This window comes from Orycteropus afer, unplaced genomic scaffold, assembly GCF_000298275.1.
Source record: "Orycteropus afer afer isolate SDZICR_OR568_19922 unplaced genomic scaffold, OryAfe1.0 scaffold00229, whole genome shotgun sequence".
NCBI classification, from domain to species: Eukaryota; Metazoa; Chordata; class Mammalia; order Tubulidentata; family Orycteropodidae; genus Orycteropus; species Orycteropus afer.
In genome coordinates this window covers 1,451,592-1,466,452 of record NW_006921816.1, presented here as the reverse complement: position 1 = coordinate 1,466,452, position 14,861 = coordinate 1,451,592, and the positions used below count along the sequence as shown (strand labels likewise).

The following is a 14,861-nucleotide window of genomic DNA, read 5'->3' as shown; positions in this document are numbered from 1 at the left end:
TGTCTGTGTAATCTTCTCTTCACTATTTGTACCATTTATCTGGAAAGACTCTTGCCCATTCTAATTCATCTATACATGTAAAATGAAAAATAGCCAGTCTAATTACTGGACACATCTCAAAACAAAAACCAAGCTCACTGCCATTGAGTTGATTCTGACTCACAGCAACCCCCATTGGGTTTCCAAGGCTATAAATCTTTATGGAAGCAGATTGCCTCATCTTTCTTCTATAGAGCACCTGGTAGGTTTGAACCACTGACTTTTTGGTTAGCAACCAAATGCCTTAAGCACTATACACCAGAGCTCCTTAATTCCTGAACAAAGAGGAACACAATGTTTCTCTTCAGAATATTTTATTCTTCTATTGAAAATTGACTTGGAAAGATGGATGATGAAGTTTTGACCCAACCTGGAAGATACCATATCTGTTAGAGACGTCCAGAAATGCAAAGATTGCTTGGCAAAGGTATTGTAATATCACCTCACTATAAATATACATCAGTTACAATGCAGCAAATTTTGTTCCAAATGCTTGCTCCTATGTATTTATTTCATTCTAACTTACAGAAGAATAACCAACTTCACCAAAGAAATCTATTGCCTTTAGATTCCTGAAAATAAAACATGGAATCACAATACGTTAAAGTTGAAAAAGGCCTCAGAAGCCACCAAATTCAACCTTCTTTCTCAACACATAAATTCAAAACCATTGTGACTAACCAAATACTTCTAATTGGGGGTGTGCCTAGTTTCTTCCTCAGGAAGAATAGAGAATAAGTTTACTTCCTCATTGATAATTCCACATATTACATCAAGGAACTAAGGGACCTCCTAATTTTTTCTGCTCTTTCATTTGGGTTAGCGCAATTTTTTTTTCATAAGACATGGATTCTAGACTCCTCACTCACTTCTACAACACTTTGAGTGGAGCTTAGTTTAATGTTTCTATTTATATAATATGTAGAACTGGCCATTATGTTCCAATTGCTTACCAGCAAATGTTTTCTATTGTCTTCTTCTACAATTTAAAAAGATTAGACCAGTTTTTATTAGCAAAAACCAAAATGATAAATATACTTATTTTAATGATAGATAGCAAACCAAATGGGCATACAGCTAAGAAAACAAAGCAAGTGATACTGAACAGTACACTTCTCAAAGACTTTGCTGACACTGAATTCATGCATCTTTCTGGTAGAAAATGCCCACCGTGATTTTGATCAGTTGGTCATCATCACCATCAGGATTCCTCCACAGTAAGACAACATCTACATTGGATGAAAGTCGGTAGCCCACAATGTCTTCGAGTTTTCCTTTGCCTCGATCAAGAAGAACTTCAGTGGAGTATGAGAGTTTGTACAGCCGTTCATTATTTAATGAAAGACCAGTTGTGTGACCTGTCAAAAGATAATAACATAAGTAAAGATTTAGTTGTAAGTTACCTTTCTATCAGGACATTCCTCATCATCTAGCACATTGGTACCTAGTGGGAGCTTAATAAATATTTGCTGGATAAAAGAACTGGTAGCATAGTGCCTAAGGCACTTGACTGCTCACCAGAAGGCTGGCGGTTCAAACCCACCAGCCACTCCTCGGAAGGAAGGTTGAGCAATCCTACTTCCGTAGTGATACTGCCTCGGAAACCCAAGGAGGGGTCGCTATGAGTCGGGGCTGACTCGACGGCAAACAACAACAACAACAAAAGAACTGGGCTCTGGTTCAACTTTTCCATCTGATGAAATCATTGACTAGAAAAATAAATAATCTCTCATTTAGGAATACTCTAGTTAGTATCCCTAATAATTGTATCATCTATCTAATATTATCCTGGTTGAGCTATAGATTTTTTTAAATGTCATTGCATTCTTTTTAGTTATGTGAACATGATTATAGTAGAAGTCCTGCCAGGTATTACTTCATAGAATTAATCAGAACCATTTGTAATTAGCATATACTTAAATACAGAAACATTAATCTAAAGTAATTTAAGAGTTAGAAGGTAGTTTCCTTGCTTAATTTGGTTAAAGAATGTCCTTTTAATGTAATTTACTCTATGAATTTATTTAGCATACTCTTATTACAAAGATATATTTTAGGGCTAACACCAAAATCAAACCCATTGCCACTGGGTCAATTCTGACTCACAGCAACTCCCATTGGGTTTCCAAGGCTATAAATCTTTACAGAAGTAGATTACCTCATTTTCCTCTCACAGAGCAACTGGTGGGTTTGAACCACCAACCTTCTGGTTAGCAGCCAAATGAATTACACACTGGGCCACCAGAGCTAGATATATGTAAATTTAAATTAGATGTAACTGAATAGAATGGTGTTCTATTACATAAAATCTTCACACAGGTTTGAATTTGGCAGTGGTGCTTTAATAACAAATAATATGTAATTCAGTATTGTGTGCCAAGAAAATTGGTATATGAACTAGGTCACTCCCTCTCCAATTCAGTTTAACTTATCTCAAAGAAATGTAGAGTAGTAGGATCCAGATTTCACCAGAAATGAAGTTCATGGTCATACTAACTCCTTTTGTATATTTCAGTCTATGGCTTTCAAGAGATAGTAAAAAATAATTTCACTATATATTTTTCTTCTGTCCTAATGGGTTGCATTGCCTAGTTACTTATAACAGGCAATTATAACTTTTTTTCCCCTTACGAAATAGGCATATAAAAGGGGATTGAGATAACTAGGTGGGAAGCAAATTAAGAAAATCTCTGTAAACTCTTTACCATCTACACAGAAACAATCTCCTTGCCTATCTCCACTACCTACTGCCCAGAGGAAAAGAATGGTCTCTGGTATTTAACTCTTCTGTTTTAAGTGTTTTAACTCATTAGGTTTAATCCTTATTAAACCTAATGGGATAGGCACAATTTACCAAGGTCATCAGAGGTGGAGCCAGGATTTAACTTCAGGCTGTCTGGCTCTAGAGACCAAGCTCCTACTTGTCCTATGCTGCTCTAAAACTTTAGGTTGAATTATTTTCCATTTCTAAGCAGTGACTTAGTCATTCATTCTTTCATTCAACAAAGATGTACTGAGCATCTACTGGGTGGTAGACAATGTTCTGTGCTCTGGGGCTATATGTATAAACAAGCAGACAAAATCTCTACTCTCATAGAGTTTACATTTAAATGAGGGAGATGGACAAGTTAAAAAAAAAAAAGTAAGCAAAATACATAGTGTGTTATAAGTGATAATGAAGAAAAATGAAATAAGGAAGAGAAATGAGGATGCTGAGAGAAAGGCTTCTAAGAAAAGATGACATTCTGAGCAAAGGTGTTAGTTAGGCTACTCAAGAGAATATTTGTGAGAAGATAATTCCTGGCAGAGGAAACAACAAATGAGCAGGCTCTGAGGAATGTATATGCAGGAGTAATGGAGCAACAGCAATCTCTCCCTTCCAGGCTGGAAATAAGTAAGTGAGAGACACAGTAATAGAAGATGAGGTCAAATAGACAGACACAGGCATCAAGACCTGGGAGTTTGACTCTGAGGGAAATGGGAAGCCATTGGAGAGTTTAGGGTGGTGGAATGACATGATATGGCAAGCCTCCTAAAAGAAGGAAGAGGAGATTTGATAAGAATTAAGAAAAACCCAGGAGAGAGAAGTGTGAGAGTGGGTATTCAAGCATGTACACTCAAAAACAGATTGTGTCCAAGCAGCAAGTCAGGCAGAACCTGAGTTAAGAGATAGGAAACTCAGGGAAAGTTTGAGTAAACACCATGAAGCAGATGAGGTTTGTCTGTGAATCTTTACACCATCCCTTATCTCCATCTACTTTGCATTTTAACTGGAGACCCTGCTACTAGTTCAAACACTGACTTGGCCAGGGAAGATCTTTTGGTCAGGAAAGGCTTTTTTTTATGGCACTTCTCAAATTATAGGTAGGGTATAAAGGAAACAGGTATCATCTTCTTGAATCATCACAGTGATCTTGAAAGGTGAGCATTATTATGACTGCTAACAGAAGCTGACTAAATTAGACTCCACATTCAACCCAATAGCAGCTGTGATATGGAATTTGACTTAAATTTACTGAAATCACATGAAGGTGTCTTTTATTTATTTATTTGAGTATAATTTTTTGGTTTTGGTGAAAATATACATAACCAAACATACACCCTTCAACAATTTCCGCATGTACTATTCAGCGACATTGGTTCCCCTCTTCAAGTTGTGCCACCTTCCTCGGCAACCATTTCCAAACTATTTCACCATAATTAACACAAACCTACTGGCTTCTAAGCTTCTCATCATATATCTTTTTGATTTCCTGTTGTCAATTTGATCACATATAGATTGAAGATTTCTTCTGATTAAAATAAATATGAAAAATGTGTGGAAGGTAGCTTTTCTTAAATTCCTGCCTTCCAAACTATCATGTTGTTCCTTTTTCTCATACTTTTACCTTACTAGTCAAAACAATATGAAAAAGAGACACGTGACAGTTCAGCTCTTGACTATCACTTCAAAGTGATAAAGTATAGGAAAGAAGGGCCTTGTTCTCCTAGAACATTTTTCTACTTCTGTCAACAGGAAAGGTAGCTTAAAAGAGCTCAAATAAATGGATTGGTCTTTAGTGTTGTCCCGGTCATCCTTTCATTTCTGATGACTATGTCTCTGTTTAAGTTATTCAGATCTGGCAACACTGAGCAGAGTGCCTCTATGGAGGCATAGGTTTCTCTTAATTCTGTTTCTTTATATGGTTAATTTATTTTCTAAGGTGTTATTCTTTCTTCAGAGTACGAATAAAGACAATTTTTGGAACTGATATTAGATGAAACCAAAAGAGAAATAAAATTTAACCAAAAGGAAGTCACCTCTTCAATTTGCCTTTCAAGTGCATTTAGAATTTCTAAGTGATTTAAAAGCAATCAAACTCTTTAGTTTTGAACATTTTAAGAATAGTCTTAAAGTATTAATCGATCAAACTTAGACAAATTCAACAACCAAGTTAACTGATAGGAGGACAAGGCAGAGATAAGTTAAAGGTGAAGTTTGAAGAGACATTCAATTGTGATAGGGATAGAAAATGGAGCTTAATAATCCAACACAAAAATATCTAATGTCAGAAATAAGGGCAGGATGAAGGTTAAAAATAAAATAAAAAGGAACTGAAAGATGATCAACAAGAATGGATGGAAAAATAATGGTAAGACCAGGGAGTGAGAGAGAGAAGTGAAGGAATCATTCAAGTTTAAAGGTGACAAAGTTAAATAGAAAGCTTATATATGGGTTATCAAAAGTGAAAGTATTATAAAGAAAACTTGATGAAAGCACTGCAAATAGATGCACCATCACATAGTATAATTAGGAAAAAGTAGGGAAAACATGGAGGGCAGTGGTAGTCCAATGGTAGAATTCTTGCATTCCATGTGAAGGACCCAGGTTCAATTTCCCACAACTGTGTCTCAAGTGCAGTCTCCACTCATCTCTCAGTGGAGGCTTGTGTGTTTCTGTGGTGCTGAAGAGCTTTCAGTGACGCTTCCAGACTAAGACAGACTAGAAAGAGAGGCTTGGTACTCCACTTCCAAAAATCAGTACCTATAGATCACAAAGGTTCAACTCCATTATCTATGGCTGCTCTTCAAGTTGGTGGCCTACTAAATGGCAGCTAACAACAGGGAAAACTTGAGTCTTTAAAGCATTCACACTCAGCATACTGATTTAAAATAGTAATTTAATATTTAGAATCCTTACCCCTCCTCCAGGAGCTCTGGTAGCATAGTGCCTAAGGCACTTGACTCCAAACCAGAAGGCTGGCAGTTCAAACGCACCAGCCACTCCTCAGAAGGAAGGCTGGGCAATCTACTTCCACAGTGATACTGCCTTGGAAACCCAAGGAGGGGTCGCTATGAGTCAAGTCCAACTTGATGGCACATAACAACAACAACCCCTCCTCCATTCTCTTCACATTCTAATGTGCCCTCACCATTCACTCATATCCAGGGACTTACAAAATAGTCACATTGCTAATTTAAATTAGAGATGAGTTTTGAAGTGATGCATGGGATCCCTAAATTTAGAATGACTTGATTTGAAAGGAAGATTCTTCACAGTAGTTTGCTAGTTAAATGTCAGTCATTTAAAAAAAAAAAAAAAAAAAAAAACACCAAACCCACCGCCATCAAGTCAATTCTGACTCACAGTGACCCCCATTGGGCTTCCAATGTGGTCAATCTTTATGGAAGTAGATTGCTCAGTCTTGCTTCTGTGGAGTGGCTCATGGATTTGAACCACCAACCTTCTGGTTAGCAATGAGATGCCTTAGTCACTGTGCTACCAGAGCTCCTTAGTCATTATGAAGTCTATCATTAATCGTGGTACTATATAATACAAATGCATATCAGGTCTAGATTGATAGACAGCTGTTAGGTCTTGTACTTTTTATTTATTATATTTGGCATAAGCATCTTATATCCTGGAGTCAATCAAATATAAGCTTTAGACCCATTCACTTGTCCAGGCTCCTTCCAAGAGATTGGAAGTGGACCTTAGCAATGTACACTCATATCTTTTTTTCAGTAAAATTTTCTCAAGTAAGGTGTTTTTTAAATTGTTTTTCAAAATTGTGTAAGCTTCAAGTTCTAGCAATTTGGATTTGCCTCTGAGCTTATACATAACAAACTGTAACTATTTGTCACATTCTAAGACATATTTTCCTATGAGTCATTGTTCTATGTATGTGTCTGTATCTGTATATATATAACATATATGTATAATTATTTTATAAAACCTTTATAAATGCATTTATTTGGAAACTTCATGGCATTCAGTTTGCTATTATGTTGTTGAAATCACTCACATTTCAAATTCTCAACAGTTTATTTAACAGGTGATAAAATAGTACACCCTCCATGAAACAATTCTCAGTTAGATATCATTTACAAATCTTCACTTCTCATTTTAAGAAAATTTTCATAAGATTGTACTTTTAAATACAAAACTTTTAAGAAACTCATAAAAATATCTTATCTTTAATTCAATAGCCTAAGGTGTGATTTGCTTAGGGGAAATCATTTAAATTTAGCCTACCATTTACTGCTGTAAGAATATTGTCTTTTTCCCTCATGTGAAAATTTTCAACACAAAAACCTTGAGACGATTCCACTTTATATGATCAAAAGTCAGAGTTACGCCAAGAGAATTTTTAACATTTATTGGTGAATTGTTTTATATCAATTATTTAGGATGAGTACTCAACAGCAGCTAAAAACAATAAACAGTAACATGTTGTTTTAAAAGTTGGAGCCCCTTATATTAAGTTATATATTAGTATAATTGGTATTGACAGTGTGTCTCCTTAAGAAACACTAAAAAGTGGTGGTTTTACATGGTACAGCATTTAGAAACTTAAAAAGCTAATGCTATAGGTGATTTTAAACAAGATTTCACTGTTCATATAGTACAAAGCTTTTCAAAACTATTCCTCACAAAATGTTTTTTTTTTTCACACTTTCTCTGAAGAGTATCAATTCTATTTTTTTAAATTAGTTTTGTCTTCATATAGAAACTATAACTACCAATACTATTTTTTCAAATATTGTATGTCTTCTTTCTTAAGTCTATATCATATACTTTAATTTTTTTTGAGTTCACCAACTATCATAACTCTATCTCTTTAGAATGACAATGCAATTAAATACGCTATTTTAGCATCTCATTCATAATTCTTCGGCAATCAAATGCTTTCTTCATTGAGTCTAATTCTTCTTGATGTCACATTGCTAAGCAACTAGAAGGAAATTTAAGAACTTTTAAAAAAATCTTCTTTTACAATTCAAATAAGGGAGCAGTATTCAGTGAATCACCAACAGAAGTAGGTAACAATAACTGGCATCTTTTTTCCCTCTTTTGAAAATAGAGCATGAATGGCAAACTGAAGCAAGAAGCGCACTGGGCAGAGGAACTGAAAACTCAAAGAAACCTCTGTTTCCTTAAAATGTAAGAATTTTAATTTGGTTTTCATTCCAACCCAGTCATGCCTTCACAAACATTCCTGAATTACATGATTTAGAAGATGATTTAGTTAGGACTCTTTTACTGTAAAAACACACTCCTCTCCCCTGAAAGATTGAAAGGAAAGTTTAGCAAGAAACAACACAAACTTACCTTTAACAGAAGCTGAGTATGAGGAAATGAAGCAGAGAAAAAGCACTGCAAGAAGGATCATATTGACTAGCCACCCTCTCATGCATCCAGTTCCCAGCTAAGAGTCACAGAGAAGTGGACTCCTCAGAAGGCAGCCCAGAGAGTGACCCTCTCAGAACCTGCAACAATAATGTTTATCTTTGGTGAAAGGTCAGATTCCAAACTCCAAAATCAGGAACTAAGTTCACTGAAGTGCTGCTCACTATTAATGATTAAACTCAGGTGGGCTGCAGTTTTCAGTCTCTCACTCTTTTTTTTTTTTTTCACTCATTGTAGAAAATCAAGAAAGTTTTCATATTTCATAGTCAATCCAAACCAGTCTAAATTTCCATAAATGCAGAACTGAGGGAAATTTTAAGAAAACTGATAGTGAGACTTTTCTGTCCAGTACATAATAATCATCATTCTGCCTATAACTGCCCATCTTCACACTTTACTCATTTATGTGGGAAGGTTATGGGGATTCTCAAACTCACCTACACTTAACTGAATTTTGCTATTTTTTCTATGATCACCTGTAAACTTTTTATACTATTTGCATACTATCATAAAAAGGAATCTGAATTTTAGGATTTAAATTTAGATTAAGTCCTACCAGCATCAATCACTTAAAAATAATAATAAAGGGAACTTTCATTCCTGAAGCCTAGAAGATTCTCCTTACAGGAAACTATATGAGGACACAACAAATCAGCATTGCCTGTCTTTAATGTGAGGGGAGTGGTGGTTTGGTGGCTAAATTCCCACCTTCCATGTGGGAGACCTAGGTTTGATTCCTGGCCAATGCGTTTCAAGTGCAGTTACCAGTTGTCTGTCAGTGGAGGCCTATGTTGCTATGATGCTAAACAGCTTTCTGTAGAGCTTCCAAACTAGGAAGGAAGGCCTGGAGCTCTACTTTGTAGATCAGCCATTGAAAACACTATGGATAACAATGGTCCAACCCTAGTATGTGTGGGGGAAATCGAGGGCTGACTCAGTGGCAACTAGCAACATCATTAATGTGACTGTGCTTTGGAACACATTAGGATGTATCATAGTATACCTGCCATAGTGTCCCTAAACTGGCTAGACAGAGTCCTATGCTTTCTGAGTCCCATTTCTAGGAAGAGATTTAGAGGAGAAATCCCAGTCCTTAGAACTTTCACTACAGAAAAACTAATTAGGAAACTTCTCTAAAACTAAAATGAATATGCTAGTATGGCTAAGGCCAGGTTGACTGAACCATCGCTTGTCTCTAGAAACTCCTATGAGAGAACCTGGTATAAACAAAGCTTATTATACTAAGATAGCTTAGGGGGCATATGGGAAATTTTGGGCAAGGAAGTAAATAAAGTTCTGGTGAAGGATGACTTTAATGTATTTGAAAATATTTATTGCTATGTTTCAGTCTAAAATGAGCCCCTGAATCTACACTGGTTTCTCTCAAAACCCTTTTTCTGGATTCCTAACCTAGAGCCTAAATCTTCTAGTTAACCCAGATAGAAGATTAAAACTTGATAGGCAGGGCTACAAAATGAAATGTAAAATACAAAAATCTCCAAAATTAAGTACATTTCTTCTGGAAATATATTTTAATGTAAATAACTGAAATATGAAAACTATTTGTTCTTATCACCTATTCAGAATAGAAACTTTGTTTCCTATTAGAAGTTTTATATACAGATCATGGCCAGATAGCTGAACAAAATAATTTGTGTTGTTGGGAATATCACCTTAAAATTATAAATACTAAGTTCTCTGGGGGTTAAACTTTTCTATTTTCTATTTTTTTAAAAGAAAAATAACTTTGTTGGAGGAATATATAATTTTATGAACAGGTTTTGTTGTTGTATGCCTTCAAGTCAATTTCATTTATAGTGACCCTACAGGATAGAGTATGACTAATTACCCCATAGAGTTTTTAGCCTGTAATCTCTATGAGAGCAGACCTCTAGGTCTTTTCTGGAGCAGGTGGTGGGTTCCAACCTCTGACTTTTTGATTAGCAGCCGAATTCTTAACCAACGCACCAACAGGCCTCCTTTATGAACAGTAAGCATTATGAATACAACATAGTGTGAAAGTGCTTTATAGATTTATTTTTTAATAGATTTCTATGTGTTCCCACAAGTTCTGCATTGCATACATAGGATTAAGAGCTATTATAGTAATTTCAACCTTATGCACATATTATCTAAATTAAGGATTAGTTTGCCTCCTATTTGATTTTATGAGAACTGTCTTTTATACTTCTATGAGAGGCTCATAATTGGTCCATAGGCTTTTAAAGTTTTAAGTTAGACCATGTGGTACATAATACGTGTCTCTTCGGGTAAAGTACTATTCGTTGTCAGGTGTTTACCAGAGTCCAACCAATAAAAGACATATCACTATTGCCTAATAAAACATACTGTTTCATTTGTGGATTTGCTTTCCTAGAAGGCTCTTATGAGTCACTGAACTAGTCATTTCAATCTAGGATGTTCAAATGATGCTGCTTATCATTAATAAATGACATGATTGTTTTATATTTTATTTATAACCTTGTCTTTTAATGAAAATATTTGAGAGAAAGACATTTTGAACTTGGTTCAACAGAGATAAAATAGAATATTGAACCATTTTGATATTCAATGAACTCTGTTACCAAAGATGTGGCATTCTCCTCTTGTTAATCAAGATTTTCTAGAAATGTAAATTTCCAAAAAAGAAGCAGAGTAAACACATATATGTAGGAGATATCTCCCATATCTCAGTAGTTCTTTTACATGGCACGTGAAACAGGTCAGAAGTACAGTATATTTAGTAATAATGTGAACCTTCTATGGAACAATTGCTGTTGTTTTTAGGTGCCATTGAGTTGGTTCAAACAGGACCCTATGTACAACAGAACAAAACACTGACCAGTCCTATGGCATCCGCACAGTCATTGCTATGCTTAAACCCATCGTTGCAGTCACTGTGTCAATACATCTCATTGAGGGTCTTCCTCTTTCTCACTGACCCTTTACTTAACCAGGCATGACATACTTCTCCAGGGACTGGTCCTTTCTGAAAATATGACCAAAATACCACAGACAAAGTCTGGCCATTCTCACTTCTAAGGAGCATTCCAGCTGCATGCCCTCCAAGACAGATTTGTTTGTTCTTCTGGTAGTCCATGATATTTTCAATATTCTTCTCCAACACCACAATTCAAAGGCATCAGTTCTTCTTTAGTCTTCCTTATTCATTGCCCAGCTTTCACATGCACCTGAGGCTATTGGAAATATCATGGTTTGGGTCAGGTGCACTTTAGTCTTCACAATGACATCTTTACTCTTTAACACTTTAAAGAGGTCTTTTGCAACAGATTTGCCAAATGCAATACATCGTTTGATTTCTTGACTTCTGCTTCCATGGGCATTGATTGTAGATCCAAGTAAAATGAAATCCTTGATAACTTCAGTCTTTTCTCCATTTATCATGATGTTGCTTATTGGTCCAGTTGTAAGGATTTTTGTTTTCTTTATGTTGAGTGTAATGCATATTGTGCACTATAGTCTTTGATTTCATCAGTAAGCACTTCAAGTATTCTTCACTTTCAGTGAGCAAAGTTGTGTCATCTGCATATTACAGTTTGTTAATGAGTCTTCCTCCAAACTTATGTTGCATTCTAATTTATATAGGCCAGCTTCTTGGATTAGTCATTCAGCATACAGATTGAATAAGAATGGTGGAATGATACAACCCTGATGGACACCTTTCCTGATTTTAAACCATCCAATATTCCCTTGTTCTGTTTGAATAGCTGCCTCCTGGTCTATGTACAGGTTCCTCATGAGCACAATTAAGTGTTCTTGAATTCCCATTCTTTTCATTGTTATCCATATTTGTTATAATCCACACAGTTGAATGCATTTGCATACTCAATAAAACACAGGAAAACATCTTTCTGGTATTTTTTGTTTACAGACAAGATCCATGTGACATCAGCAATGATATCCTTGATTCCACATCGTCATCTGAATCTGGCTTGAATTTCTGGAAGTTCTCTGTAAATGCACTGCTGCAACCATTTTTGAATTATTTTCAGCAAAATTTTATGTATGTATTATAATAATTATATTGTTTGATAATTTCCACATTCTGTTGGGTCATCTTTCTTTGGAATGGGCATAAATATGGATCTCTTCCAGCCTGTTGGCCAGTTAGTTGCTTCCAAACTTCTTGGTGTAGATGAGTGAAAGCTCCCAGGACTACATCCATTAGTTGAAGCATCTCAATAGCATGCCATTAATTTTTGGAGCCTTGTTTTTCACCAGTTTCTTCAGTGCAGCTTAGATTTCATCCTGCAGTACTGTCGGCTCTTGACCATATGCTACTTCCTGAACTAATTGAACATTGACCAATTCTTTTTGGTACAGTGACTCTGTGTAAGTGTCTGTATAAGACAGATTAGGAAGAAGGATGTGGCAGTCCACTTCTGTAAAAACTGGCCACTAAAAACGTTATGAATAGCTGTGAAAAACTGTCTATATATTACTGGGAAACTTCTAAATAGCAATGAAACATTGTCTGATATAGTGCCAGAAGATAAGCCCCTCTGGTTGGATGATGCTCAAAATATGAGTGGGGAAGGGCTGCCTCCTCAAAGTAGCATTGACCTTTAAGATGTGGATGGAGTAAAGCTTTCAAGATCTTTGATTGCTGATGTGGTATGAGTCAAAGTGAAGAAAAACAACAAACAAACAAAATGAGAAGAAGCTGCAAACATCCATTAATAATCACAAGTTGTCAAAAATGAAATGGAATGCATAAAGATCAATATATTCAGCATTAGTGAGCTGAAATAGACTGGTATTGGCCATTTTGAATCAGACAATCATATGGTCTACTATGCCGAGAATGACAAATTGAAGAGGAATGGCATCACATTCATTGTCAAGATCTATCCTAAAGTACAATGCTGTCAGTGATAGGATAATATCCATATGCTTACAGGAAAGACCAGTTACTACTACTATTATTCAAATTCATGCACCAACCATTAAAGCCAAAGATGAAGAAATTCAAGAATTTTACCAACTTTTGCAGTCTGATATTGACCAAACATGCAATCAAGATGTATTGATAATTACTGGTTACTGGAATACAAAAGTTGGAAACAAAGATGAAGAATTGGTGGGTGCAAAATAAAGCCTTGGTGATAGAAATGATGCCAGAGATTGCATGATAGAATTTTGTAAGACTAACAACTTATTAATTGGCTATACATTTTTCAACAACATAAAAAGTGACTATATACATGGACTTAGCCAGATGGAATACATAGGAATGACATAGACTATGTCTGTGGAAAGAGACAATGGAGCAGCTCAATATTATCTGTCAGAACATGGCTGGGGTAGACTGTGGAACAGACCATCGATTCCTCATATACAAGTTTAAGTTAAAGCTGGAGAAAGTTAAAAGCAATCTAGAAGAGCCAAAACACGACTTTGCGTATATCCCACCTGAATTTAGAGAACATCTGAAGAACAGATTTGATGCATTGAACACAAATTACCGAAAACCAGACAGATTTTGTGGAATGACTTTAAGAACATCACACATGACGAAAGCAAAAGATCATTAAAAAGACAGAAAAGAAGAAAAGACCAAAATGGATGTCAGAAGAGACTGAAACTTGCTCTTGGAGAGTAGCTAAAGTGAATGGAAGAAATGATGAAGTAAAAGAGCTGAACAGAGTAAAAGATTTCAAAGGATGGCTCAAGAAGACAAAGAAAAGTATTATAATGAAATGTGCAAAGACCTGGGGTTAGAAAATATGAAGGGAAAAACAGTTGGCAGTTGGGAAGCCGAAAGAATTGATGGAAAAATGCAAGCCTCAAGTTGCATTATTAAAGGATTCTAGGGACAAAATATCGAAAGATACGAGAAGCATCAAAAGATGGAACAATAACTCTGTACAGTATACTGTGTTAAATGCTTTTTTCCCCAAGTAAATTCTCTCAATCATTTTACATGCTACAAAAATGAGGCACAGATTAATTTTGAAGTGCTTTAAAGAATATAGAAAGCATACACCTTCAAACCTAGATCCAATATTATCCTTTGTTTAAAAATATTGGAAATAAAAAATGGGAAAAACTGATTTCTTGTTGACTACATGAAATTATTAATTCAGACCATCCTTTAATATACAACTTTATATGGAGATTAACAGAGCATTTAATTTTTGCAGTTAATGTTCTAAGCTGAATAAGTCAAAATAAAATGAGGTCAAAATTAAATCACAATTTTTAAAACAATGGTGTTGTTCCTTTTGGTAGTGCATGATACTTTGTGATAATTGCTATATTACCATCCAAATAAAAATGGATGACTAATTCCAAAGTACAGTTGTGTTTCTGTTGAGTATCAGAGGTTGTTAGGAGTTAACTTCTTTTCCTAGATTAGAAGATAAATGAACTTCACCCATTTAGAGGTGGCAAGGAAATACATTGTCTTGTTAGATATAGTAAGTCAGGATGTATGATAGGTACAGAAAAGAATCTGTACAGGTACAGAAAAAAATTAGGACTCTTAACTTGCTCTGATGCAGTTTAACATTGATAAAAATTTATTTTTTAAAAGGACACTTGAATTTATTTCTATATGACTATAACAATTTAAAGTTTAAAAGTATTTTCAGTATAGTGAGGAAGTCAGCATTTTCAAAGAATCCTGAAA

General features: G+C 35.4%; 1 protein-coding gene across 1 annotated transcript in view; it reads right to left on the bottom strand.

Moving 5' to 3' along the window:
* LOC103203787 (microsomal triglyceride transfer protein) overlaps positions 1 to 8,192 on the bottom strand; it is a 77,438-nt gene extending 69,246 nt beyond the window's left edge. The window contains exons 1-2 of the mRNA XM_007948869.1: positions 8,132 to 8,192; positions 1,210 to 1,397 (exon numbers count right to left, since the gene is read on the bottom strand). Coding sequence (XP_007947060.1) covers positions 1,210 to 1,397; positions 8,132 to 8,192 — 249 coding nt within the window. The remainder of the gene's footprint in view (positions 1 to 1,209; positions 1,398 to 8,131) is intronic.
* Positions 8,193 to 14,861: the final 6,669 nt, after the last annotated feature.